The sequence below is a fragment of the Phytophthora sojae genome (assembly GCF_000149755.1).
Source record: "Phytophthora sojae unplaced genomic scaffold PHYSOscaffold_3, whole genome shotgun sequence".
Classification (NCBI taxonomy): Eukaryota; Oomycota; class Peronosporomycetes; order Peronosporales; family Peronosporaceae; genus Phytophthora; species Phytophthora sojae.
The window spans coordinates 3,518,600-3,540,713 of NW_009258117.1; the positions used below are offsets into that span (position 1 = coordinate 3,518,600).

Here is a 22,114-nt window from a genome sequence, read left to right on the forward strand (position 1 = left end):
TCTGAATATCGACGACCGCGTGCTTGCGGGGCAGAGGAAGGTCACATCTTGGATCGCGTAAGCTCGTAGGCAGTTGCACCTTTGCGTTCTCCTTTTTTGGAGGTTATTATATCCTTCGCTTTGCTGGTTGGCTCCTCAATACCGATCAAGGTCGATATTCGCGTCGATACGTGGTCGCCCAGGTACAGTAGAGCCACACACGCTACAGATCATTACGATAAGCCAGCACGGGATACTTTTTTAGCACCAATACTTGCGTGAACGTTGCTGCCACCATCATCTAACGTCGTCTTCCGTCTCTAGGAACCCGTCGTTCATGAGTTTGTTGTGACGCGCCTCCAAAATGCCTTCGAGCTGCACCAACGTTTCGTACGAGTGCGACCGTACAAGCTCCGTCACGCCAGCACCGCCACTTTTAGCTGAGTCGAGTTGCAGACGCGCAACTTCCGACGCTGGCACAACCTCAGCCTGGGCAGTCCAAAACAAAATACACGCCACACTTCAGCGCCAAGTACTAGCTTATCACGAACAAGTACGCCTCTCACCTCTTCCGACCCGTGGTTGTCGCCTTCCGCGGCGTAGCGCGCCTTCACGCGAAGTTCCCTGTCCTCACCGCTGACCAGCAGCTCCTGCTTCCTCTGTAGACACAAACGAATAGACACATTATCAGCTCCCCACAGCCTCCTCCCCAACGCCCTATAACTACCAGCAGCACCCCCACATCTTCCAGCACGCGGATCAAGAAGTCCACCGTCTCCGCCGTCATCTTCGCCACCTCCCCGAACGCCCCGAGGTGGATCCCGCCGCCATTCTCCGCAGCATTGTGGCCCTCACCTGTCTCCGTCTGCGTGGACTGCGTTGTCCGCGACTGCACCGCCGTGTGCCTGGCAGCTCTCTGTACCGAAGTGCGCAACGGCGTCGCTGCCGCAGCGCTAGCGGACGCTGCTGGTCTCTGGCTGAGTGGGAAGGACGGACTCGCGCGCACCGCCGCGTGCAAGTTGCTGGGGCGGGAGCGCACGCGCGCGGCACTGGGCGACGCCCACATGGCGGCGGGCGGCTCGGAGGCGCTGGATCCGCTCGTGTAGTGGAGCGCGAGGTCTGCGCGGCTGCGCTGAGGCGACGGGGCCGGCGACGGCCGCAGCAGCGAGCGCGCCGCCTCCATCCTGACAGTGAACAGAATGTCAGTCAGCAGCTATTGAAGCGGGACAGCAGCGTCAGCAACGCACCGCCCGCTGCGCTCGCGCGTCCACGCCGGCGCCGCCATGATGTTGCAGTGCGAGCGTCTAGCGTTGCAAGTTGAAGACATATGACCCCCCTCAAGAGGCAACAGTATGGTGTATGTGGTGCACACCAATAATCACCGCCCACTATTGAGGCGGCTTCCTCGGCCAGCCAGCCAGTCAACGAGCGCGTCAGTCTCATCTACGACGCGACCTGGGGCGTTCTCAGCCTCTCGTGCAGAGCCACTAGGTCTTCCGCAGCTTCTCGTCGCGGCCGGAGCTCCTCGCTTGGATCTTCGTCTCGGCCGTCGTCGCGCGCGTCGTTTGCAGCAGGTTGCACCCCCGAACTCCCTCTGTGGGCCCCGCAATCCCATTGCAATGCTTCGAGCCCGCCGCCTCGTGACCCTTTGGCAGCGCGCGCAGCCGCCGGCGGACGCAAGTCTGCAGCGCCTGAGCCTGCGCCTGGCGCGCGTGGACGCCGCGCCCGCCGCCTCCGTGCTCGCGCAGCAGCAGCGACGCTGGCTGACCACTGAGAAGTCCGCGTTCGAGACCGACGAGGCCATGGCCAAGGTGCTGGAGGAGCTGGACACGTTCCGCGATAACGGCAAGTGGCGCCAGGCGCTCAAGCTGCTGGACCGCGTGGACAAGGACGCGGAGCTGCCGTCTCTGGACTCCGCCATGTACGAGCGCGCCATCGCCGCCTGCGCGCGCATGGGCAAGGTGGAGGTGCTGCCCGGTCTGCTTAACAACATGCTGGTGGACGACCTGACGCCCACGAGCGCCACCATGGACTTCATCATCCAGGCCTACCTGGCCAAGGAGCACTGGGGGCTCATCGTGCAGCTGGCCACCGAGTCCACCGCCATGGGCGTGCAGCTGTCGCCCGCCGCCTTCCACGCCATCATGGAGGCCTGTGGACAGGTCAAGGACGCCGACAGCGCGCTCAGCATCATGAAGCAGCTCAGCGGCGCCGGCATGCAGATGACCACCGACCACTACGCAGCGGCCATTCGCGCGGCCGGCATGGCCCGCCGACCGGATACGGCCATGGCGCTGTTCGTGCAGATGGAGGAGCACGAGAAACTACCGGACGACGGACAGGCCTTCAGCCAGCTCATCCGAGCTCAAGTTATCAACGGCGAACTGGAGCGGGCGCTGCAAAGCTTCGCCACCGTCACGCAGCGTGGCTTGTCGCTGGATGAGCCCATCTACACGTGCACGATCGATGCCCTCGTGACGCACGGCAAGCACTGGCAGGCGACGCGTCTCTTTGAGCAGATGCTGGAGAGCGGCGAGAAACACCCGAGCATCTTTTGTCTGGGCCGCGCCATGTTGGCCTACACGGGCGCGAACCGCAGCCAGCACGCGTGGGCTTGCTGGAACAAGATCGTGGAGATGGACGAGGCTAACCCGGTCCCCATGAAGTACAACAAGATGCTGCAGGGACTGACGCACGCCAAGGACACTCATCTCGCTGTGGAGGTTTTCGATCACATCCGGAAGCTGTTTGATCCCAGCAAGATCCACCAGGGAGCATACACGACTGCTATTCGCGCGCACGGACGTTTGGGCAACACTCAGCGAGCTGTTGATTTGTTTGATGAGTACGTGGAGAGCTGCAAGGATACCAGGAGGGTATCTCGCTATGTTGGCATCTACCTGGCGCTGTTCAACGCGCTCTCGCGTGACACTGTGCGTGATCCGGCACTCAACACGCGTGACGCCAAGCGCGCGTGGCAAATTATGTCCACCAACGTGCCAGTCGTTCTGCCGCCTGCATACGCTAGTCTTGCGGGTGTCTTTGCAAGTACTGGCGAAATGGAAACGCTCGAGGAGCTGATTGCGCACGCTGAGAGAAGCTGGGGCGTTACGGCCGAGGAGATGCAGCAGCAGCAGCAGCAGCAGGAGGATCTTGTTGATGAAGATGGTGATGAGTTGGAGGCGGTTGCTGTTTTCGAGGGCGATGAAGTGGAAGTTGGCAGCAGCAACGATGTACTGCTGTTTAACGGCGTGATCAGCGGCCTGTGCAAGGCTCGTGACGACCAAACGGAGAACATCGAGGCGTACTTGGAGATGATGCGTTCGCGGGGCCTTCCTATCACGGATTCGATCGTGCGCGCGACGACGGATGCATGCGTCCGCTTTGAGAATTGGACTCTGATGCGCAAGCTGATGCGGATGGTGGATGTGGACGCGCTAAAGAATGCCGAGTTATGTACTGGCGACACCGTGTCGAAGATACTTGAAGCCGGCCATTGGGCATTGGGCCGTGAGTGGCTTATGTTCTGTCATCGCCATGGACTGCACCCCCCTGTGCGCCGAAAAATGGAGCTACTGCACGAAATGTCGGAAAAGAAGAGCAAGGAGTGGAGAATTGCATATTCGCTGGCGACTGAGACGATGTCGTTCCGTCGCCTAGTGCAGAACAACGTGGATAGCGTCGCCGATGCCTCAGACGTGTGCATGAATGCTGACCGCTTGGACTTGGCTATTAAGCTCTTTGACTCAGTAGCGGGTCATTCGTCGCTGCGTTACTTCCGCAACCACCAGCGCCAAATGAACGTCGACCAAGACGCGACGCGGACCTTGAAATCCAACGTGGAGCCGCTGGTGATCCCGCTTCGGATGTACAAGAACGCCATTCTCTCGCTGTTGCGGCAGCCTAAACCCGAAAACGACGACGTGGATGACAGCTGGCGCATGGTCAAGGCCGAACGGATCTGCAGACAAATGCTGCAGGTGCATGGCAAGAACCTGGATGGCGACGCTCTCTCCATGGCCATCTCGATCAAGGCCACTGCGGGTGACCACGACGATGTCGGAGCGCTGTACGAGTCGATGCGCGCGCTGGGACTGAAGCCCAACTCGTATGCGCAAAACGCAGCAATTGTTGCGTTTTCGCGTCAGCGTCGCACGGACCAAGTGCTCGCTATCCGCGACGATTTAATGGCTACGCGTGATGAGAACGGAAAGATCGCGCGTGTTGAGTCGAATGTGGCCAGGTCCTTGATGCTGTCGCTTGCTCTGGCTCACGAGAACGAAGCTCTTCGCGATGCTGCGATGAACCTGCCCGGATGCACCATGGACATGGCGTTGGACGCGTTGGTGAGCACGAATCGGGCCACGGATGCTGTAGAGCTTTTCGACGAAACCACGCGCGCGGACGTGTTCGAGTCTCTGTTCCACGAACTCTGCAAGTCGGGCAACCCTGTGTATGGAGCTGCGCTGTTGCTCAAGTACGGGCGGCTGCACGGCCTGTCCGAGGTGCACCCCAACCGCGTTATCCGCGTCACCAACGCGCTCGTCGAGAAGGGAGACCTCATCGAGGCCGAGAAGCTGCTGCAGATGTACTTGGACGGAACCCATGGCGTCTCTCTGAAGCAGACACCGCCGTACTTCCAGCAACATGCCATGGAGATGCTGCTTTTCATTTATGGAGAGTTCGGCCACTTCGATGCTATGCGTGATCTGTTTGAGAAGGAGCTGCTGGCGTTCCCGCTTGAGGTCGCGCACTACGAGGCAGCGATGGAGTACTGCGCCCAGTCGCGCGACGAGCTCGCTGGTGCTGTGGCCAGCCTGAAGCTGTTCGAGATGCTTCGCACGCATGGTTTCATCCGGCCAAGCGGCTACACCTACCTGCTGACCCTGCAGAGTTGCCTGCGCCTGGAGAGGCTTGAACCGTCGAACGCCACTGCGGTGAAGTCGACTGGCCAGATCATCCTCGACGACGTGCAGGAGCACGGTTTCCAGGCAGCTGTCGCTGGAGAGCTGGCCAAGCAGGTCGCGTCTACGCTCAAGCAAGTGGCGCGCAAGGAGAAGAAGGTGATTCGTCGTATCGGCAAGTCGGGAGACTCGGATCGATCGTCCGAGGCCGGCATCATGAGCCCGGTGGAACTGGCGCGCATTGCGCTCTTCTGCCACCGCCACGGCATGCCGATCACGGCGGATCTGGCGGGCAAACTGCTCAAGCTGCACCAGCACCTGCCGGCCATGATCTCGAACGAGTTGGCCTTCGTCAAGCGCTCTCTCGAGGAGGGACTGGGTGTCGTGGCCGCTCCTGGCTCGCGGGTCGACAGCATTCCCACGCGCGTCATGAAGGCGAAGAAGAAGGCTGCCGCCCCAAAACCCAAGGCCAAGCGCGCGGCCAACCTATTTGGATCGAATCCTGGCCAGAGACGTCCCCGCAGCAAGAGCTACGAGGCGGCTGTGCGCGCCGCCACGGACGCGCGGTGGGGTGTTGTGCTCGAGCCGCTCGCGACGGACAAGGAGTAGAGCACTAGAACAATCCAGGTAGTCACTGCCTATATGTATTTACGCACCTAGACAGCTAGAAGGCCTAAGCAGCCCAATAAATCATTCGGACATTCGCAATCGCCGCACAGTATCTGCAGCCTTCACTCAGCCAGCTTCTGCAATTGCTTGGAAATTAGCTGGGCGATCCACGGCGATGCGAGTTGAGTCGCCCCCCACTCGCTCGGAATAAGAGCTAAGTTGATCCGACCTGCTCATTTCACTGATCATATCTTGAATCTCCCTGCGAACAACCGCCCGCAACTCTGCCAGGGTCGAGACAAAGACAAAGACTCGCCACTTCACCAAACTCCGTGAACCGCTGTAGTATTTCATCATCGCTGAGGGGGAGGCCGAGTACCCGAGATGCATCTGAAAGGTCCTCGAGCGTCCAGAGCGGCAGGTGATAGTCATGCTGGTAATTCGGCCCCACCTCGCGTCTGGGCTCGTGAACACAACCATTTGGACACGAGTCACGTCGGGCGCGCCGTCGCACAAGTACAGTTCGCCGACGCTGCTTCGTCCTCGATTCTGAAAAACTCCAAAAGCGAGTTGAGCTCCTCTTTCACGTTGCCGCCCTTGAAGACAAGAGCCTTGCCATGCATCACCGCCAAGGCAGTGTCATTACTTTGCGTACCTGAAGAAGTGGGGAGAGGCTGCATATATCTTTAGATACTCGAGTGTGCAGTCGTTGCCTCTTTGACGAGTTGTTCGGTGGCAGACCACATTCATTGTTTTAGCGGCGGTCTGCCCAAAAGAGCGAAAACGCGCAAATGATTTCAGCTATGATACATTACTTTGCTGCTGCCACTCTCCCACTGCGAGAGATATTGATAACCCAACTATGGCTGCCCTTAGGGGTTGTCCTAAAAACTTCAACTACTTGACCTTGATGAAGCCATCTCAACATCTTCGCACTTAAGAGAAAGCATGCACAGCAGAGCAGAGTTGAGACGTGGAAGTTCACTCTCTGAAGCAGCTCCCCCACCGCACATTCAGAATACTTTCGTCCATGCCAGCACTGCGAGTCCCCATTGTGTCATTCATCCGTGGGGTGGGCAACACGGTGCGCAAGGAGTTCGCTTCGTTCGCATCCCCCGCAGGAATACTTTTCCGATCGGGGGGGGGGGGGTCTGCAATTCGAGGATGTTCCGCTTCCGCAACTTCCAGGCAACAAGCAGAGTGTCGGGTACAGCGACCACCAGAGCGAAGGTCTGCTCGAACCGCGCTGGGACTTGACGGCCGAGCAGCACAAGGTCGTGGAAGAGACCCAGGTCGTTGTCATGGACTCGCACACTGGGTATTCCTCGACCCGGACACGAATTTGCCTGACGACAAGCGCCACATCCTCGACAACGTGAAATGGGTGCAGGGCACCTTCGCCGGCGTCGAAATGTACCTCAATTTGCTGCCAAAGGGGGAGAGCGGACCGAAAGCTGACCAACTCCCCAAGTTCCAAGTGACTAGTGGCGGGGTCATGCCGACGATCATGGCGCAGTGCGTCTTCGGGTACGTGACGCTGATCGCGCGCATGCTGCAGGAGGCCAAGGAGTTCCAGAACAAGCGCGAGTTCGCGCGCATGGAGCTCGTGAGCTACCGTTCGGCCTCATCCGTGACGGTGGGGATCCTCGGATTGGGTAATATCGGTCAAGGGGTGGGCAAGATGCTGCGTGGCGCCGGGTACAAGGTGCTGGGCTTCAAGCGCCACACGAGTCCGGTCGAAGCAGCCAACCTCGCGTTCTGCGCCGACCGCATCACGACAGACTTAGACGACGTTTTGGCCAACAGATACTTGCTGATCGAGAAGAATCTGCAGCAGTGTCGCGAACGCAGCCCCGTGTTCATCAACATTGGCCGGGGAGACGCCATATCGGAAAAGACGCTGGTCGATGCTTTAGATGCCGGCATCTTGTCTCGGGCGGTGCTGGCTGTGTTCGAACAAGAGCCGCTCCCGCGCGTTAGCGCCCTCTGGTCGCACCCGTCGGTGCATCTCACGCCCCACGTGTCCGGCAAGGTGTTCCCGGAAAACGTCGGGCCGGTCTTGCTGGCCAACTTTAACCACTACCTTCGCGGCGAACCTTTGGAGTTCGCGGTCGACTGGACGAAAGGATACTGAGCTTCTATCATTACAAGAAAAGTGAGTTTTGCTGCAGTGCTTTCTTCATCTCTTTCTACGTGGTGGCCCGCCTAATCAATACCCCGCAGTCCAATCGACCTTGTACAGCACGGGTTCTCCACGCAGGTAGCGATTGAAGTTGTCCACGAACATACTGGCCACGTCCTCCACGAACACGTACCCTGACACGTGCGGGGTCAGAAGCACCGACGGATGCGCCCACAACGCGCTTTCGTTCGGGAGCGGCTCCTCCTCGAACACGTCCAGCACGGCACGAGACCACACGTCGCTGTCTAGAGCGTTAATAATGGTCTTCTCTGCGATCACATCACCGCGTCCAATGTTAATGAAGACCGGCTTGCGTTCTCGGCACAGCTCGAGATTCTTTTCGTTCAGCAAGTAGCGCGTCGAGCTCGTACTTGGCAGCACGTTCACGAGATAATCACTCTTGGACAGCACTTCCTCCAGGTCGGGAGTGACGCGATCGGCACAGGAAGCCAGCTCCAGCTCCAGCTCGGGTCCGATGCGGCGCTTGAAGCCCAGCACCTTGTACCCGGCCCCACGCAGCATCTTGCCCACCCCCTGGCCGATATCCCCCAGCCCAAGAATCCCCACGGTCACCGTCTGCGCCGGCCGGAATTGGATCATTCGCTCTCGTGCGTAGTCGCGGTTGCTCTGGAAGTCCCGAGCCTCCAGCAGCATCCGCTCCAGCATGGTCACGTACCCGAAGACGTACTGCGCCATGATGCGCGGCAGGAACCCTCCGGCCCGAGTCAACGTGAACTTTGGCAGTTGGTCAGCCGGCAGCGCATTCTTGCCGTGGGGCAGTCGGTTCAGGTACTGCTCCACGCCGGCGTACGTGCCTTGCACCCACTCGATGTTGCGCAGGATGTCGCGCTTGTCCTGGGGTAGGCTCTGCTCGGGCGTGAGGAAGAGCGGCCCGCCGGAATGCTGGTCCATGACCACGATCTTGGCCTGCTCGATGACGCGCTGCTGCTCGGTGGTAATGTCCCAGCTAGGGGCCCCCGTGTCGTCCATGCGGTGGCCGTTGAGTGGGTCCTGCGTGTTGCCCACGAGCTTGGGCACGGGCACGTCCACGAGCTCGAGCTTCCCAGACCGAAAGAGGTCGCCGGCGGGCGACGACGAGGCCGCGAAGTCCTTGCGCATGGCAGAGCCCATCCCATTGAGGAACGACACGACGGGGACGCGCAGCTTGGACAGCGCCGGCATGAGTGTACAGCGGTGGACGCTTCGCACTTGACACGTGGGGCGGTGATGAGATATCTCTTCGGAGACTATGCCCAGCCTCTCATCAAAACATCGTGATTGGTTGGCGCCATCATTTCGGCACGATAAGACTTGATTTGAGTATTGTTTGACGGTGTAGCCATGTCGAATCCCCTACACCTAAGCAGGTCGAAGTGCTGCGAGGAGCTCAGCTCACTTTCGATCTTGACCCGAGACCTCGGACACCCTCGCCCAAGCGCCATGACCGCCTTCACGACCTCTGCCAATGGAGATTCTGTCACCTCTGCGTCGCCACTGCGCGTGCCGATCATGACCTTCATTGCGGGCATTGGCGACAACGTGCGCAAGGAGTTCGCGGCCTCCGACTCGCCAGCAGGTGAACTCTACCGCTCTGGGAAGCTCGAGCTCATCGACATCCCGCTGCCGCAGCTCGTGGGCAACAAGCAGGACCCGCTGCACGGCCCCAGCATGGAGGACCCGGGCCGCCCCATCTGGAACCTCTCGCCGGAGCAGCAGCGCATCGTCGAGCAGGCGACCATCGTCATGATCGACTCGCACGGCGGAGGCCCCGTCTTCCTGGCCCCCAAGGAGAACCTGCCCGAGGACAAGCAGCACATCCTGAGCAACGTCAAGTGGGTGCAGGCCACCTACGCCGGCGTCGAGATGTACCTGAACCTGTTGCCCAAGGGCCCCAACGCCCTCACGGCCGATCAGCTGCCCAAGTTCACGCTCACTCGCGCCGGCGGCATGATGCCGCGCATCATGGCCCAGTACGTGTTGGGCTACCTCACTATGATTGAGCGCAAGCTGCTGGAGGCCAAGGAGTTCCAGAGCAAGCGTGACTACGCGCGTGTCGAGATGATCAGCTTCCGTCCTGCGCAGTCGGTCACAGTCGGAATCCTCGGACTGGGGGACATCGGCCAGTACACGGGCAAGATGCTGCGCGCCTGCGGCTACAAGGTGGTCGGCTTCAAGCGCCACGTGAGCGCGCAGGACGTGGCAGAGCTTGCAGAGTGCGCGGATCACGTCACCACGAGCCTGGAAGAAGTATTGGCCAAGAGCGACTATCTGATCAACCTTCTGCCAAGCACGAGCGCCACGCGGTACGTGCTGAACGAGACCAACCTGGAGCTCTGTCGCGAGCGCAGCCCCGTGTTCATCAACATTGGCCGTGGCGATGTCATCTCGGAGAAGACGCTGGTCGACGCGCTGAACAAGGGCACGCTGTCGCGGGCGGTGCTGGATGTGTTCGAGCAGGAGCCGCTCCCGAAGGAGAGCGAACTGTGGGAGCACCCGGCGGTGCTGCTCACGCCGCACGTGTCGGGCAAGGTCTTCCCCGAGGACGTGGCCGTAAAGTTCCTCGAAAACTTCAACCGCTACCTCAAGGGTGAGCCGCTGGCCTACGAGGTGGACTGGACCAAGGGCTACTAACGTTAGCTGTCATGTTGGTCTGTAAGTTAGCAGAAGAAGGAGTACTACACAATCTACTCTCACAATATGAACTTCAAAAGTATTCAAAAACTGAGTAGATAAAGTTGAAGTGGTCGTGAAACGACGCGACTTTGGTGCAGTCGTTACTCGTAGGTACAGGTTTTGCCTGGGCGATGACAGCCAGGTTGCTATCATGGGCAAGAGCAAGCAGCAACAATCGAATCCACCGGCAGGCAGCAACGAGGATGGCGAGGACGGCGACGCATTGGCGGGCTCCACCTTGGAGGACTACTTCGCCACGCACAAAGTGAGCGGCCACGTCTCGCAGCACTTGCTCAACATCTCGACGGACAACGACGTCATGGCGGCTGAAAAGGTCAGCGACGGCCCCGATCGGAAGGACGTCGATGGTCGCGCTAAGTCGTCGGAGCGGAAGAGCGACAGCTACGAGGACGACTACGAGTCCGAGACATCAACCCCCAAGCAGACAGAGCCCCCGTCCGAACTCGCAGGCATGACGCTGAGTGACTATCTCCACGTGAAGGAGGACACAAGCAGCGCCGAAACAGAGGAAAAACTGTCAAGAGCGAACTCTCTGCGTGCGTTGCCGCCCCAACTCGCTGCATCGGGGAAGAAGCACGCCCCACCGGCGGATGTGAGCGGCATGTCATTGGATCACTACCTCGGGGCTGCAAGTAGCGACCACAAGGCGGAAGAAAATGGTCACGCCAATCGCGCCGACAAGAAAGCATCTCCGAAGGTCAAGCGGAAGAGCAGCAAGCCCAAACTGAGCGGGTCAACACTGCCTCAGGCTAAGGGCACCCAGCAGCCATTCTCAGTGAAAGGTAGTGGGCTCATTCAGGTGCCGCTCGCCGCCTCTAGCTCGCAGAATATGAGCTCCGACGAAGACAACGGCTCGATTAGCAGCCCCAATTCAAGCCTTACACCCTTCCAGCGACGCCAGAAGCGCAAGGATAAGGCCAAAATCAAGCAGCAGCGAAACGCTGGAGGCGGGTCCTCCATCTCCAAGGCCATCTTGATGACCGAGTCCAATGCATCGCCGCCCACCGTTTTGTCGGTGCGAGATCGAGAGAGACGGAAATCCTCGTTAACTGTGGCGAACCACTCGCACCATCCTCCTCCGGCCCACCACAACTCGCACTCGTCAGCCTCCAATCCTTTGCCTAAGCTGTCTGCGTCTCCATCTGTGCGTAGCATAAGCCATAAAGATCATGACGGTGAAGACGATGCAGCCGAAAAGCTGCCACCATTATAATCAACACGCGAAAGCACACATTGAAATACCCACCCAGGCCATGGCTTGGCTGATGGATAGCTCATTGACCAGGAAAACTTTATACGCCTCGTGTGTGCCGTGTCCCGTGGCTACCCGGCTTACTCAGGCTGGAAGGGTCCCTTAGCCTTGAAGTACTCGATCGCCTTCATTGCCTTGTCGTAGCCGATGTTGTACGCTGGGTGCGTGCGCGCCACCAGGTTGGAAGCATCTCCAAACACGACCGGTTCACCCTTGCCATCTCCATGCTGAGCTACCGACAGACCACTGAGGCAATAGCACGAGTGATAATGGTCGCGAGGCTTTCCGGGCTTGTCACGCAGTCCACCTGAAATCTCCTGTCCGCAAAGCAGGATGTACTTTTGCAGCTGCTCCTGGTGGCATTGGTACGGCACATCCTCGCCATACTTCTGCCGCACAACGTCCGCCAGCAACGCCGGCACTGCGCCTTGCCAGAAACTGTAGCATCCGTCCACGAGCTTGTTGGTGCGTCCCTGGTAGCCGCCTTCAAAAGGCATCTGCCGGTTGGCAAGCCAATGCAGAAGTCCCGGCAAGTCCCGGATCTGGTCGAGAGCTTCCAAAATGTAAAGCGTCGCCAGTGAGCAGAACGCCAACCCGCCGTGGGCCTCGTTGCCCGGTTCACCACCGAATCCTCCCTCGTACGTCTGGCAAGACAGTACGTAATCCACCACACCCGCCTTCAGCTCATCTGTCAAGATGCCGAACAGGCTGGAGATACAGATAACGCAGTAGGTCATCCGAGAGTCCACCTCACTGCCAATTGCATCAAACATACAGAGCACCAATTAGCCACGATCATGTTGACACTATTCGCAATAACCCATAGCACTACGCACCCTCCATCGTGAGCGGTGAAGCCGCCGGTCACCGGGTCTTTCCTCGACAGAAAGAACTGGTAGAGCGCTTGACGGTCCACAGTCTCCAACGCCTCTGGCGTTCCGAGCAGAGCGAGCGTCAAGCACGACGCGTAGGTGGTGGCTGCATGACCCAGCTGCTTGGGACCTCCCCCGAAACCTCCGCCACGCTCGTCGTTCCAGCACATCTTCAGTGTTGCTAAGAAAAAAATTAAAAAGTAGTTAGCATTTACACGCACGTGGAACCTATTCATGTGTTGGGGTCCTACCGATGGCACGCTCGATCTCCTCCTCCAGGAGTGCGTCCAGCAGCTCCAAGGCGTGCAGAATCCAGTAGATAATCCACGGGCGGCTGCAATAGACGCATAAAATCGTTTAAAAAGTCGTTTAAACATCAATTTTAACACAATTTCGTCGCCAGAAAGTGCATGGTATCGAACAGTACCTTGCATCCAGCGCCACGAAGCCCGCTGACAGGCGAGTGAGGCCGCGCTTCAAGTACGCAATGTGCTTCTCGCGCATCAGCAGAGGCTGCACGAAGAAAATAAACCAAGTAAAGCCAAAACTAAAAGTGTTAAAACAGAACTCTAAAATACAATTGCAAATACACATATCCGTGCCTCGAGGTCCGTGTTGACGAAGCTCAGCTGCTGCAGCTGGAGCTGCTGCTCCAGCGGCAGCTCCGGCAGTGGGAAGAAGAAGAGGCTGCAGCTGGACTCGCACTCCTCCTGGTCCGTGGACGTGCGCGTCACCAGCCCGTCGTCCTTGAAGCGGTAGCGCTCCATCGCCGCGAAGTCGAGCGCCTCGCCCATCATTTTTTTATAAGTGCAAAAACGTTTCATCTTTTTGGTTGTCAAAAAATATTTTTGTATCAAATTTTGTGTCGGACCATATCTGATCCTACATCAGGTACCTGATTCCACGAAATGGCTACAGCTTCAACTTTATCAGTACTTTTAGGCTATCGCTTCAACTTTATCAGTACTTTTAGTAGCCGCTGACCCAGTCCACGAGGTACTGCAGGGGTTGGTTCGGGATGTACGCGTCAAGGTTGGGCACGAACACGTCGGCGACGTCCTCGTTGAAGCAGTAGGCGGCGACGTGCGGCGTCATAAAGACCTTTGGGTGGTCCCAGAGCTTGCTGTCGTCCGGCAGTGGCTCCTTCTCGAACACGTGCACGACCGCCGTGGAGAACCACTGGTTGTCCAGCGCGTCCACGATGGTCTGCTCGGCAATGACGTCGCCACGACCGACGTTGATGAAGACGGGCTTCTTCTCCGAGCAGAGCGGGAGGTTCGTCTCGCTCAGCATATACTTGGTCGCGGGTGTGCTGGGCAAGATGCTGACGATGTAGTCGGCCGACCGCAGAACTTCTTCGAGGTCGGTTGATACGTGGTGCGCGCAGCTCTTGAACGCTTCGCCTTCGTCGCCACGCAGCTTCCGCTTGAAGCCGAGCACATTGAAGCCCGCCAGCTTAGCCAGTTGACCGATGGCTTGCCCAATGGCGCCGAGCCCCAAGATGCCGATAGTCACCGACTGGAACGGACGGTAGCGCAAAGGCCGAGGATCGAAGATCTTCTGCTGCATCGCATGAGCTTCGTGAAATTTACGCTCGAGCGTGACGATCCACCCGAAGACGTACTGCGCTAGTCCTTTGATGCCACCGGCCCGCGTCAATTGGAACTGCGGAGGCGGCGTGCCCGCTTCTCTCAGCGCGAGGTAGCGCTCCACACCTGCATACGTGCCCTGCACCCACTGCACGTTCTTGAGCAGGTGCTGCATGTTCTTGGGTAGCCCGGTCTCCGGTGCCAATAGCAGCGGCGCGCAGTTGTGCGCGTCTCCCAGCACGATCGTCGCCCGCTCCAGCACCTCTTGCTGCTCCTCCGTGAGCTCCCACTTGGTCTCCACTAGCTCAGACTCCTTCGCATCGACTTCCGCGCCAGGAGCAGCGGCCTGAGCTCCGTGAGACGGGGGGAACGTCGGTAGCGGCAGTGTGATGAATTCCAGTCCTCCGGCCTGGAACAGTGTGCGCGCGGGCGAGTCCACGGCCAGCAGTCGCTGCGTCACCGCGTCGGCCAGCCTCTCCTTAAACGTGATGATCGGGATCCGGAGCTTCGTCGCCATGACCGCCAATAGCGAGTGACCGTGGAGCGCAGAGTGCTAGAAGAGCGCAATTGCGAAGTGATCACAGCCCCACGTCAACCAACGCAGCCATGATGACGTATCTGTTCAACGGAAAATCACTTGATTAAAGTATGGGCGTGTCTTACGTGGAGATGGCTACACTGCGTCGACCAGCGCAATAACGGAGACCTAGAGCTTGGGCGAGCCCTTGGTCAGGTCCACAACGATCTTGCCAATGTTCTTGCGCTCGTACATGTAGTCGATGGCGTTCGGGATGTCCTCGAGCCCGTAGAAGTTGGACGGGTCCACGCCGGCGTTTAAAACGCCGCGCTGCACGAGGGTCGTGAGCTTCTTGGTGTGCGCCTGCGTCTCGCGGAAGTAGTCGTTGTAGAAGAAGCCGCGTACGGACGCCGACTTGGCCAGCAGCTTGGACGGCAGTGGCGTCGTGGCCTTGCTGGGCTTGTGCTTCCACGTGCTCGAGTCCTGGTAGCCGGCGATGGCACCGATGACGATAATGCGGCCCTTGCGCGCGATGTTGTTGACGCAGTCCTCGAACATCTCGCCGCCCACGCTCTCGAACACGAGGTCCACGCCGCGCGGGTACTCCTTCTTGAGCACGTCGTACACCTTTTCCTCGCGGTAGTTGATGGGGCGGTCGCAGCCGATCGAGCGCAGGTACTCCACCTTGTCGGGCGAGCTGCACGTGCCGATCACGTGGTTGCCGGCGAGCTTGGCGAGCTGTACGGCGAACTGGCCCGTGGCGCCGGCGGCCGCCGTGATCAGCACGGTCTCGCCGTGGGTCATCTGCCCAACGTACTCGAGCGCCATGGACGCCGTCAGACCGCACACGATGATCGGCAGCACCTCCGGCACGGCGGCCGGCACCTTCACGAGGAACCGCTCCTTGGCCACCAAGTGCTCGGCAAACGCGCCGTACGCTGTCGTCAAAAGAAGAGCAAGTCAGGCGCAAGGTCAAGGTCAAGTGTGGCAATGGTTATTGCACGTACAGGTGGAGGCCACGGCGTCGCCCTTCTTGAACCTGGTCACGCCCGGACCAACTTCCACAACGATGCCCACTGCATGGCATGACACACAGAGAAGTAAAAGGATGAGACCAACGTCGAAAGATCTTTTTGCAGGGGAACGTTGTGGTCCTTACGGGCCTCGAAGCCGCAGTCGAACGGCGGCTGCACGCCCGGCAGGTACGCGCCGTTGGTGTAGTTGATGTCGGAGGCGTTGATGCCGCAGTACTTGGTCTGCACCAGCACCTCGCCCTGCTTGAGCGCCGGCACGTGGAACGGGACGATGGCCGTGCACTCGCGGAAGTTGGTGGACAGCTTCTGGCACACGATCTTGCGGGACTGCACCATGGCTGCGGGGGCAGGGGTGGACGTGGAGAGGGAGTGAGCGTGGGTGTGGGTGCGTGCGGCGCTTGGCGGATGCAGGAATGGAGCGCGGCGAGCACGGCTGGCAGGGCTTGTTGAAGCTTCGCTGCTTACGTTTACGCTTTGCGTCGAGTTGCCTCTTGCAGGATGTGCGTTGCAACTTGGCGACAGTTGCGCGTTGACTAAACAGATACTTGTGTAGGGACAAGGCTCTCGTTAAAGCAACTTGGGTTTGGGCACCTTCAGCAACTTCGTGCAACTTCGGGCACCTTGGTCGAAAAAAGTTGCCCAAAGGTGCGCAACTTCGTGCACCTTTGCGCACCTTTGAGCACCTTCGTTAGAGCAACTTCGTGCAACTTCAAGCACCTTCAGCACCTTTGGGCAACTTCGACGAAACCCGAACATTTGCAATACTGAATTTTTGCACTAGCGAGTAGGCTCTGCAACTTCAACAGCAACTGCATGCACCATTCAGCAGAGTGCGTTCACGCTACCTGTACTGCTAGGCAAGCTGTTGAATAAAGAACACTAAATTATATAGGGGGCGGAGTGAACATCTTTTGCTTCGACCTGAGCAACACAGCTCAGTTCAGCCCTGGTAACCCTTTCAAGCGAAGGTCGACCTCTTATTGCTGACTTGAATGCCAAGTCAGAGGTAAGGCTTTGCATCGATGGTATTCACACTGTAAAGTTACGGTGTTCTGTCACAATCATAAAGCTACACAGATAAACAAATGATTCGCACTGCCTTTTTCGTGTGGTACGCGCTACTTCCAGCGGGACCATCACTGACGATGTGGCTGGGAAGCACGCTAGGAACTCCAACCTACATCAAGCTGTAGCGACTATCTTAACTTTACTATGTTTAAACATAGTGGGGGCTCATCTAGGCGAGGACACTAGGTGTTGTGTTTGATGAACGCAGCATGATCCACATCATCACTGAGAAAGTTGCGCAACTTTTTGGTGGAGTCGTGATAATTACTTTCTTAGAGTGGGGCAGAGTGGAGCACGAACTTAAGCAAATGCTAGTGTTCACAAACAGTTTGTTGCTGTATAATTTATATAGCTTACACATTGGAGGAGTTAGACAGGTATCCATTAATGATAGAAGTATCTCCAAGCTCAATCTTCGGGATACATAATTAAAACTTAAGTACTTGAAGTAGATAGTTCGCTATCTTCTACGTGACGAGTACTTGTGGAGCACTGATGAAGTATTCTCGATGTCCACGTATCTCTGCGTTGCATGCTAGTCCTGAAATTCCATGCTTCACAGTTTCCGCTCTTCTAGTAGTGGACCTAGAATAAACGTCCAAGTACAGTATACCATACCTGCAGGTTGCCCTTGTTGCCGTGACTAAGCAACGACGACTGTATGGCCGCAGTGGCATTTTGATACCGTTCAAAACATAACAAGGCTAGTAGTAAGTACATACAGTAAAAAAATGTCCTACCTTACATAGTTCGCGTTGGGATCATCGGTCCCCGTGTCAGTGCTGATGCATTTTGTCGTGGTTGCTTGGCTCACAGTCATTTCATACGCTAACGTTCACACCACCGACCCACCTCTCTACATAGTTTTAATGGACGGTATAATCTTCAGCCACTTCAAACTTACAGAAGAGCCTTAACGCGAAAGTTCTCATACATATTTCTTTTGGTATCTCGTGTTATCGAATCTCTGCCCAAATTTTCCGGTGCTTCGTCGTTAGGTGAAGGTAGAGGGATCCAAAACCAGCGATACTTGGCTAATGAACGTCTTTGCCGTTGCTGTTGCTACTGCTGCTGCTGTAGATGGCGTCGATCCTGATGGAGACCGTGAGTCAGGAGCTGAACGTGCCCAATCGCAGCTTCATCCACATACAGCGCTCCAACTGGGTCGAGGTCGTAGTGAGCCACTAAGCTCCTTGCCCAGTAGACCTTGCGCACCGCTCAACGCTCGAGTCTCGAGTCCTCTCGCCTCTGAGCTACGCAATATGTTGGCGCATGGACGTTTTCAACAGCCACAAACCATACTCTAGTAACATGGCATATAAAAACAGTAGTTAGACGGCAAACATTTGTGGACGTACATGCCCGAAAGTCTGGCAATAGAGGAACGAACGCACACTGTCCATCAGATTACTTTCCACTGCGGGTCACTTGTGCTCAAAAGGCGACGTGGTGCCGTGCAATATGCCATGCACATGAGCCACATCAGATCAAGCGCCACCGATAACAGTCCCCTTAATGCGTCTTTGCCTTCGCGCCGCTGCATTTAAGGCCTTATCACAACGCGTCGGAATGTGTGCCACGTGCTCATCGAAGAACAACTCGCTACAGGACCATTGTCGTTGCGCTGCACGCAGTCAAGTCTCTGTTATCCAAACGTGCCGAGAAAGCGAGTGAATTTGCAAGCGCGCATTCACCAACCCCCGCGTTACGACTGTGTTGAAGCGTTATCCCTGCCATAGTATCGCAAGAAGGGTTAGATCAGAGCTACATGTCAGTGCGGCTGCAGCAGCGGCTAGGCGTACATGATCGTGCGCAGCAGGAAGTTGCGCAACGTTTCCCGCGCAGATCTGTGGCCGACGGCGCGAATTGGCGAATGAGGCCGTCACGTGAAGATCCACGTGAATTTCACAATAGGGTAAACTCGAAGTTGCACGAAGTTGCCCAAGGTGCCCGAAGTTGCCCGAAATGAAGTTGCACGAAGTTGCCCAAGGTGCCCGAAGTTGCCCGAAATGAAGTTGCACGAAGTTGCCCAAGGTGCCCGAAGTTGCCCGATATGAAGTTGCACGAAGTTGCCCAAACCCAAGTTGCTTTAACGAGTGTCGTGGCGACCATGAAAAATAGGGCGGGAGAGATGAATTGCTAGATCTTACACTTTACAGTATAATGCATGTATAACGAAACCAAACGAGCTGAAAAGTGTCGCTTATTTTCTTAGAAGAGTAAGCACAAGACTTTGGTTGATCGATCACTGTTCGACCCTGTCTCCAAAAGGAGAGCGATCTAGCTGCAGCCCAATTTCCTGTTTATTCGGCGCGCTCCATGACTTGTGTCTAAGTTATGCTCCCTTCGGGGTTTAGAAATACTAGAAAAACACAGGATAAATGTAAATCAAGCTTGTGTACTTGTTGCTTACTACTTCCTGCATACGCTCAAAAACCGAAACCTCATCAAAATATCTAGCGCGTTTTACGGGGCCATCTCGACATCGACGTCCAGTGGCGCGACGTTGAAGGACAGTTTGCCGCCGGTCTCCGTGATCTCCACGTGAGTCTTCGCGTGGAGCTGACCGGAGATAATGAGCTTGCTCAGGTCCGTGACAATGTGCTTCTCGATGTAACGTTTGATGGGACGCGCGCCATACTGCGGCTCGTACGACTCGTCCAGAATCACGTCCAGCGCGGCCGTCGTCACGTTCACCGAAATCTGCGACTCCTTCAGGCGGTTGATCACCGACTCGAACTGCAGCATCACGATCTGGCGAAGCTCCTTGCGGCCCAGCGGCTCGAACACAACAATGTCGTCCAGACGGTTCAGCAGCTCCGGGCGGACCGTGTGGCGCAGCTGCTGAAGCACCAGCTCGCGCTGCTTCGCGAACTCCTTCTTGGTGTCGTTTTCGGACTTCACAAAGTCGCTCTCGGTCTTGATCTTCTTGCTAGCGCGCATCAACGGGTCGTTCTCGAAGAGCAAGTGCTCTGCGCCGATGTTCGACGTCATGATGACAACCGTGTTGGCGAAGTCGACCGTGCGTCCGTGCGAGTCCGTCAGACGACCGTCGTCCAACACTTGCAGCAGAATGTTGAGCACCTTCGGATGGGCCTTCTCGATCTCGTCCATCAAAATCACGTTGTACGGGTTGCGGCGCACAGCCTCCGTAAGCTGGCCGCCTTCCTCGTGTCCGATGTAGCCCGGGGGTGAGCCGATGAGGCGGGAAACGGTGTGCTCCTCCATGTACTCGCTCATATCGATACGCACCATGTGCTTGTCATCATCGAAGAGCTCGTACGCGAGTGCCTTGGCCAACTCCGTCTTGCCGACACCGGTGGGGCCCAGGAACAGGAAGCTGCCGGTGGGTTGTCCAGAACGCGCAAGTCCAGCACGCGAACGGAGCACAGCGTCGCAAACCGCTTTCACCGCTTCCTCTTGGCCGACCACGCGCTGGTGGATACGCTCCTCCAGGTGCATGAGGCGGTCGCCCATACTCGACGTTAGGCGCGACACTGGGATGCCTGTCCAGCGAGCCACCACCTCGCAGATCTGGTCTTCACGCACGACTTCTTCGACCATCTTGTGCTGCGTTTCATCCGCGTCTTCACGCTTCTTGGCTTCCTCCGCTTCGGCGATACGGCGACGGACATCAGGGATAGCGTAGTACTGCAGATCCGACGCAGTCTGCAGGTCTTGGTTGCGCTCAGCCTGCTCCGCCTTCAGCTGCAGGTGCTGGAGCTTCTCGCGTAGCTGTCGGATTTCGTTCACGCGAGCCTTCTCAGATTCGTGCCGGAGCTTCAGCGGTCCCAATTCGTCCTGGATCTTGTTGAGCTCTTCTTGCACCTTTTTGAGACGCTGCTTGCTCATTGCGTCCTTCTCCTTCCCAAGAGCAGTGGCCTCGACTTGAAGCTGCAGGTGTCGGCGCTCCAATTCATCGATGACTTCAGGTTGGCTATCGAGCTGAACGCGCACATTCGCGCACGCTTCGTCGATGATATCGATGGCCTTGTCGGGCATGAACCGTTCCTTGATGTAGCGGTCGGCGAGCTTGGCAGCAGCTACCAGCGCCGCATCCTGAATCTGCACGCCGTGGTGCGACTCGTACCGCTCCTTCAGTCCTCGCAGGATGCTCACCGTGTCCGGAACGGACGGCTCCTTGACCATCACTTGCTGGAAACGACGCTCGAACGCCTTGTCCTTCTCCACATGCTGGCGATACTCGTCCAATGTCGTTGCGCCAATGCAACGCAGCTCACCGCGCGCAAGCATTGGCTTGAGCAAGTTGGCCGCGTCCATGGCTCCTGAGGTCTGTCCGGCGCCGAGGATCAGGTGCATCTCGTCGATGAACAGGATGACCTTGCCGTCGCTGTCCTTCACCTCCTTGAGCACGGCCTTCAGACGCTCCTCGAACTCGCCGCGGTACTTGGCGCCAGCGATCAGAGCGCCCATGTCCAGACTGATGAGCTTGCAGTTGAGCGAATCGGGCACGTCGCCCACCACGATTCGGCGCGCCAGTCCCTCCACGATGGCAGTCTTGCCCACGCCAGGCTCGCCGATCAGCACCGGATTGTTCTTTGTTCGGCGCGACAGGATGCGGACCACGCGGCGGATCTCCTCGTCTCGGCCGATCACCGGGTCGATCTTGCCCGCCTCGGCCAGCTCGATCAGGTTCTGGCCGTACTTGTTGAGCGCGTCGTAGTTCTCCTCGGCCGACGCGCTCGTGACGGGGCGGCCGCCGCGCATCTTGGCCACGGCGTCCTTGACCTGGTTCTCGTCCATCTGGTTCGCCTTGAGCAGGCTCGCGACCTGCGAGTTGTGGTACAGCGCCACGAGCAGGTGGTCGGCGGCCAAGTGCGTGTCCTTCATGTCCTTGCGCATCTTGTGCGCGTACTTGAGCATCTTGACGAGCGCCGAGTCGGCGCCGATGGTGTCGGGCGCCGGCGTCTGGCTCGGCAGCTTCTTGATCTGCAGCATCACGTCCTGCTGGAAGCCGGCCACGTTGCCGTGCACCAGGTCGGCCACGCGCTTGGCCGTGCCGTTGCGGTCCTCGAACAGCGCGTGCGCCACGTGCAGCGGCGTGAGCTGCGAGTGGCCCAGCTCCTCCGCCATGTCCTGCGCGTTGCGCAGGTACTCGTTCGTCTTGTCCGTGAACTCTGCGGGATTCATCGTCTTCTGTGTGTGTGTCTTGTGTGTGTATGTGTTGATATACGCTTCGCTTGTCCTCGCTTCACTTGCGTCCTTCAAGGTAGATTGAATAGTGACGAGGCCACAGCTTTGCGGATGATGCGGATCATGATGGCTTGGCTGCGTTGTGTGCCTATGCTAGAACCTTCCAGATCGTACTTAGAAGGATTCGTTTACTCAGTCCAAGTCAAACGGCGTGTGACATGGACGGGCGCGCTGATTGGTCGAGCCACTTCAACGTGGTG

The 22,114-nt window shown here is 57.8% G+C and overlaps 10 protein-coding genes across 10 annotated transcripts; 4 read left to right on the top strand and 6 right to left on the bottom strand.

Moving 5' to 3' along the window:
• Positions 1-276: 276 nt before the first annotated feature.
• Positions 277-1,264, bottom strand: PHYSODRAFT_245962 (hypothetical protein; the record flags this gene model as incomplete). Its single annotated transcript, XM_009524787.1, has 4 exons — positions 277-468; positions 546-638; positions 707-1,163; positions 1,227-1,264. 4 exons carry the CDS (start codon positions 1,262-1,264, stop codon positions 277-279), a joined length of 780 nt encoding a protein of 259 aa, XP_009523082.1.
• A 334-nt stretch (positions 1,265-1,598) lies between these two features.
• On the top strand, positions 1,599-5,595 carry PHYSODRAFT_359897 (hypothetical protein; the record flags this gene model as incomplete). The annotated part of the gene is made up of 1 exon (XM_009524788.1): positions 1,599-5,595. The coding sequence occupies one exon, from the start codon at positions 1,599-1,601 to the stop codon at positions 5,490-5,492; it is 3,894 nt and encodes a 1,297-aa protein (XP_009523083.1). The 3' UTR covers positions 5,493-5,595.
• Positions 5,596-6,522: 927 nt separating this feature from the next.
• On the top strand, positions 6,523-7,626 carry PHYSODRAFT_328486 (hypothetical protein; the record flags this gene model as incomplete). The annotated part of the gene is made up of 3 exons (XM_009524789.1): positions 6,523-6,576; positions 6,656-6,784; positions 6,850-7,626. 3 exons carry the CDS (start codon positions 6,523-6,525, stop codon positions 7,624-7,626), a joined length of 960 nt encoding a protein of 319 aa, XP_009523084.1.
• A 75-nt stretch (positions 7,627-7,701) lies between these two features.
• Positions 7,702-8,856, bottom strand: PHYSODRAFT_328487 (hypothetical protein; the record flags this gene model as incomplete). The annotated part of the gene is made up of 1 exon (XM_009524790.1): positions 7,702-8,856. One exon carries the CDS (start codon positions 8,854-8,856, stop codon positions 7,702-7,704), a length of 1,155 nt encoding a protein of 384 aa, XP_009523085.1.
• A 258-nt stretch (positions 8,857-9,114) lies between these two features.
• Positions 9,115-10,305, top strand: PHYSODRAFT_488328 (hypothetical protein; the record flags this gene model as incomplete). The annotated part of the gene is made up of 1 exon (XM_009524791.1): positions 9,115-10,305. One exon carries the CDS (start codon positions 9,115-9,117, stop codon positions 10,303-10,305), a length of 1,191 nt encoding a protein of 396 aa, XP_009523086.1.
• Positions 10,306-10,498: 193 nt separating this feature from the next.
• PHYSODRAFT_495896 (hypothetical protein) lies at positions 10,499-11,581 on the top strand (the record flags this gene model as incomplete). Its single annotated transcript, XM_009524792.1, has 3 exons — positions 10,499-10,663; positions 10,742-11,100; positions 11,233-11,581. The coding sequence occupies 3 exons, from the start codon at positions 10,499-10,501 to the stop codon at positions 11,579-11,581; spliced, it is 873 nt and encodes a 290-aa protein (XP_009523087.1).
• A 14-nt stretch (positions 11,582-11,595) lies between these two features.
• Positions 11,596-13,289, bottom strand: PHYSODRAFT_350539 (hypothetical protein; the record flags this gene model as incomplete). Its single annotated transcript, XM_009524793.1, has 5 exons — positions 11,596-12,373; positions 12,457-12,673; positions 12,744-12,826; positions 12,920-13,005; positions 13,095-13,289. The coding sequence occupies 5 exons, from the start codon at positions 13,287-13,289 to the stop codon at positions 11,701-11,703; spliced, it is 1,254 nt and encodes a 417-aa protein (XP_009523088.1). The 3' UTR covers positions 11,596-11,700.
• Positions 13,290-13,461: 172 nt separating this feature from the next.
• On the bottom strand, positions 13,462-14,598 carry PHYSODRAFT_245970 (hypothetical protein; the record flags this gene model as incomplete). Its single annotated transcript, XM_009524794.1, has 1 exon — positions 13,462-14,598. One exon carries the CDS (start codon positions 14,596-14,598, stop codon positions 13,462-13,464), a length of 1,137 nt encoding a protein of 378 aa, XP_009523089.1.
• Positions 14,599-14,787: 189 nt separating this feature from the next.
• On the bottom strand, positions 14,788-15,968 carry PHYSODRAFT_492911 (hypothetical protein; the record flags this gene model as incomplete). Its single annotated transcript, XM_009524795.1, has 3 exons — positions 14,788-15,536; positions 15,606-15,674; positions 15,758-15,968. The coding sequence occupies 3 exons, from the start codon at positions 15,966-15,968 to the stop codon at positions 14,788-14,790; spliced, it is 1,029 nt and encodes a 342-aa protein (XP_009523090.1).
• Positions 15,969-19,079: 3,111 nt separating this feature from the next.
• On the bottom strand, positions 19,080-21,908 carry PHYSODRAFT_558773 (hypothetical protein). The gene has a single exon (XM_009524796.1). The coding sequence runs from the start codon at positions 21,849-21,851 to the stop codon at positions 19,167-19,169; it is 2,685 nt and encodes an 894-aa protein (XP_009523091.1). The 5' UTR covers positions 21,852-21,908; the 3' UTR covers positions 19,080-19,166.
• Positions 21,909-22,114: the final 206 nt, after the last annotated feature.

Coding starts and splice junctions, on each gene's coding strand:
- PHYSODRAFT_558773 (XM_009524796.1), bottom strand. CDS start 21,851: ATGAATCCCGCAGAGTTCACGGACAAGACGAACGAGTACCTGCGCAAC.